Genomic DNA, 4047 nt, shown 5'->3' on the forward strand with positions numbered 1-4047 from the left:
TTTGTAAGGGGCATGAAGAACTTCTCTATTTGTAAATCAATCATCGAGTAATAACAAATTTAGTATCATAAGTTGAATTATTATCAAGTTCCTATACAAGCTCACTTATTTTAACTTTTAATGTGATAAATTGAAGGACTATTAACAAGAAACATTCTGTGGAAGCATACAAAATAAAATAAAATAGAATCCCAAAATACACGACGAAAGCAAAGTTTAAATATCATAATATGAAAACCATCTACGAATTATCTCATAAGCCTCTCTAGGCTTCTGGTATTGAACTACGTGGCTCCCTCCCTGTAAGCATAGGTACATGCATTCAATTTTGATAACATTAGTCATTTCATATATAGACACTTGTATTTATTTATTATTTTGCTAAATTGTTTTGAAGAAAATTCAAACAATTATCGTTAAAAAAATAAAGTGAAAGGATGTTCATGTACTTTATTTAATAATAATAATAATAATTACAAATTAATCATCACCGTATTGCAAAATTTATAGTGTTACTTGCCTTAACAGTTACATATGTCAGGTGATATTCGTTCCTTTCGTATTCCTCGGTATACCTATGAGAAGAAGAAAAAACAAAAAAAGAAAGATAATTTTAAGTTAATTAAAATGTATGAACTCAAACCTTCTCGTAATAATAAAAAAAATCAAATAATAAATTTCATGAAATTAAGTAAACATATGCATCTAACAAACCCTGCCACTTCGCCACCGATGAACCATGCACGCCAACTGCTACTCAACTTCATATTTTGAGACTTTATTATAGAATGTGTACTAAGATATGGTGTGTCCATATCAAGATCGCCGCTAACAAAAGAAAAAACAAAAACTTTAAGTTGCTTAACCATACCCTTAGAATAAATTTATTTTGATTATGTAATGTGCAAATAACCAAATGATTTTAGAAACTTACATGTAAATTAACGATCGAAGATTTGTGGTTGTGAGATTCTGAAGATATTCAACAACACTAAGAACATTCTTTGTATATGCATCAATAAATGCATTAGTAACATTACATCTTCGGACACGCTCTTTTGTTCCCTATACATTTCACAATACAAATTTTCTTACTTATGCAAAATTCAATTTGTATATTTAAGGGTACAGTATACATTATCAGTTAATATACGTTACCTCTCTAACATTGAGATTCTTTCGAACATTTGGATCATTTGCCCACATATCACCAAGTGCATATTTGTCTTTCTTCAATGATAGGTGTGAAAATTATAGAAATTTCTGTCAGAAATATGTAATGTATAGAGAAAAAGATAGGGGCTTGCTAATTACCTCACACGTGAATGATGAATAGTGGGTAGCCATGATGTCTCCCAAGAGAATTCTTTGATTGTTGGGAAACCCCGCGAGACAACTTGGGTCCAAGATTTGATCAAAACTTACGTAGCGGACTAACTAAGCAACATAATTAAGTGTTAAATTAATAAAAAATAATAATATAGACCTTTCCTAACACTCTAGCCTTTTACTATATATGGGGATTTCGTTGCATTCCCTTGAAATGGTAAATTATATTTATGCATATTTACTTTTGCAGCCCTTTTTTTATTAGTTACACCACCTTTTTTTTTATATTTTTAGAAATAATATTTGGAAAAATATTACTCATTTCTATAAATTAAATTCTAAAATTTAATTTTTAGAAAGCGGTATCAAAAGCAATGGACTATAATTGTTAGGATAGCACATAAACAAATTAAGTATTAAATTAATAAAAAAATAACAATATAGACCTTTCCTAAAACTCCGGTCAAATTATTTGTTGACTGGCCCACACTTTTCAGGCCCAAATAATTGTTAGGATAGAACATAAACAAATTCAAACTCAGTTCAAAATCACGACAAAAAAAAACGAAAGTTAAATCAAGTTCAAATTATAAATAAATTGTAAAAGATTGTCACCTCTGAGTAAACTTCATAATCTGACATGCATTTTGTATTGTTTGGATTAATATTGATGTAATCCCCATTACAATTAGCTTTCATTGACTGTAAAAGAGAAATAGCACCTTAATCCACATAATGAGACCTTTTAAGAATATCAGCAGACAAAGCGAAATGAATTAAAGAGAGCATGAGGAGTACTCCCAATCCTTACATCATCAAAGTCTAATTAGAACACTGAGCAATACACTTCATACAATGTGTAAACTAATAATAATAATAACTACAGCATCTAAACTACACTTAGCAAAAATGATAATAAAAGAGTTGAATAATAACCTCATATAGCTCGTTCGGTATTAGTGTTCGTTGTTGAGCATATTGAACTCTTGCATTGAAATCCAAGAAAGTGTCAAGTAATGAACTTGCAAGCACAAAACCCTAGTGAAGTTCAAACAAAGATCAAATGTGACTAAGATATTTTCTTCAAAAGCAAAGTGTTATATCAAACAAAATAAATCATGGCATTATAGTATACTTTAAAGTTCTGGAGTGGGAAATATCCTGCTTTATAACCTGCAAGTCAGTAAAAATATTCATCATAAAACAATTTGGAGCACAATAAAAAAAAAAAAACAACAATTTTGTTGGTGGAATCAATGGCAAATCAATTAATGTTCACCTTCATGTATTTTTTGTACAAGGGGAGCAACAAATAAGCCTGAATACGAACCACCACCTATATAAGCTGGATTCGATTGAAATTTGGGGTGATCCACAAGCCACTTCGTACAATGTAGAGAAACAAATAAAACAATCATTACTACAAACCATCACATGCTAAGTAAGAACATAAAATATAATAGCAAATAGAATTTTCGGCAAAAATAATAGTTTAAAATAACGTAAACCTTTTGTAGAAAATCATAGATATGTTCCACCGTTTGCTTATCATTGGTATAATAACCTTGTTGGGTTTTTGAGTAAGAAAATCCTGTACCAACCGGTGCATCAATATATAATATGTTGAGTACCTGCGATTTAACATACGTTATTTTTCAAATTGAGAGGTTAATACATTCTGTGTTTTTTATCAATAACTCAAGTTTTTGAGATGATTAACGATGATTTATATATAGTTGCATTCTTCTTAACTTTATTCTTTAAAATTAAATGTCAGTTCACACATTTTTAATTTATTAATATAGTATAATTAATAATTAAATAATATTAGATTTGTTCAATATATGGAGCAGTAAAAGATGAAGAACACCTTTGACCAAGAGTTTGGATTCAGACGAAGTTCCGGAATAGTCCCATTAACATTGTCATAATTCAACATCAACGGCCCTGCAAAAGATTTTTAAACAAGAAACATAAAAATTATGTTGTATAATCAATTATCACAATATAATTAATTATAAATATAATTAATTATTAAAATAGTCTATTTTTCTAGCTAATTGAAAAATGCAATTAGTTTTATACTACTTGTATGGTTAAAATGATGAACTTAATTTTTTCCTACACTCCCATTGATACTTGATTTCTTTTGATACTTGGTTTTATATATATCAATGTATAAGCTCCCATCAATAGTTGATATTTATAATACTATTTTTTGTAATTTTAGAGAAATTAAGAGGATTTATGACACAAATATGTACCGTTTTCATATAAGAAACCTGAAAGGCCAGAACAACCAGGTCCCCCAATAAGCCAAAGTAGGAGTGGATCATTCATGGGACTCCTTTCAGACTCGACAAAGTAATAAAACAGCTGCACCTCTTCTCTTTCACCCACTCCTACATACCTGTATTAGAGGGTACATACGTTGTAGTAGGTTAAATTTAGCCACTTTAATTTCTTAATTATTCTTTAGTAGTTTTCTTTATTGAAAATAAATGTATTTTAATTTGATAATATTTGAAAATAAAAATATAAATGATTATAGCCTTACCCATGTACCATGATCAATGAATAAGCGACTCACCCGGTTTCCAACGTGAATGGAAGATGCCCAAAACCTGGTAGAGATTTGACGATGAAATTTGAAGATGCGATGTGCAACAAATGCAGTGTGGTAACCAAAATGCACCATGCCTTCGAAACCTTAGCCAT

General features: G+C 29.7%; 1 protein-coding gene across 1 annotated transcript; it reads right to left on the reverse strand.

The window, feature by feature from the left end:
• Positions 1 to 216: 216 nt before the first annotated feature.
• Positions 217 to 4047, reverse strand: LOC113857402 (serine carboxypeptidase-like 7). The gene is made up of 13 exons (XM_027489243.1): positions 3920 to 4047; positions 3594 to 3739; positions 3200 to 3276; positions 2838 to 2960; positions 2609 to 2711; positions 2465 to 2502; positions 2266 to 2367; positions 1945 to 2031; positions 1159 to 1230; positions 935 to 1065; positions 715 to 828; positions 521 to 575; positions 217 to 300 (listed from the first exon to the last, which is right to left on the reverse strand). The coding sequence occupies exons 1-13, from the start codon at positions 4045 to 4047 to the stop codon at positions 217 to 219; spliced, it is 1260 nt and encodes a 419-aa protein (XP_027345044.1).

Source organism: Abrus precatorius, unplaced genomic scaffold (genome assembly GCF_003935025.1).
Source record: "Abrus precatorius isolate BTA unplaced genomic scaffold, Abrus_2018 Scaffold1, whole genome shotgun sequence".
Lineage (NCBI taxonomy): Eukaryota > Viridiplantae > Streptophyta > Magnoliopsida > Fabales > Fabaceae > Abrus > Abrus precatorius.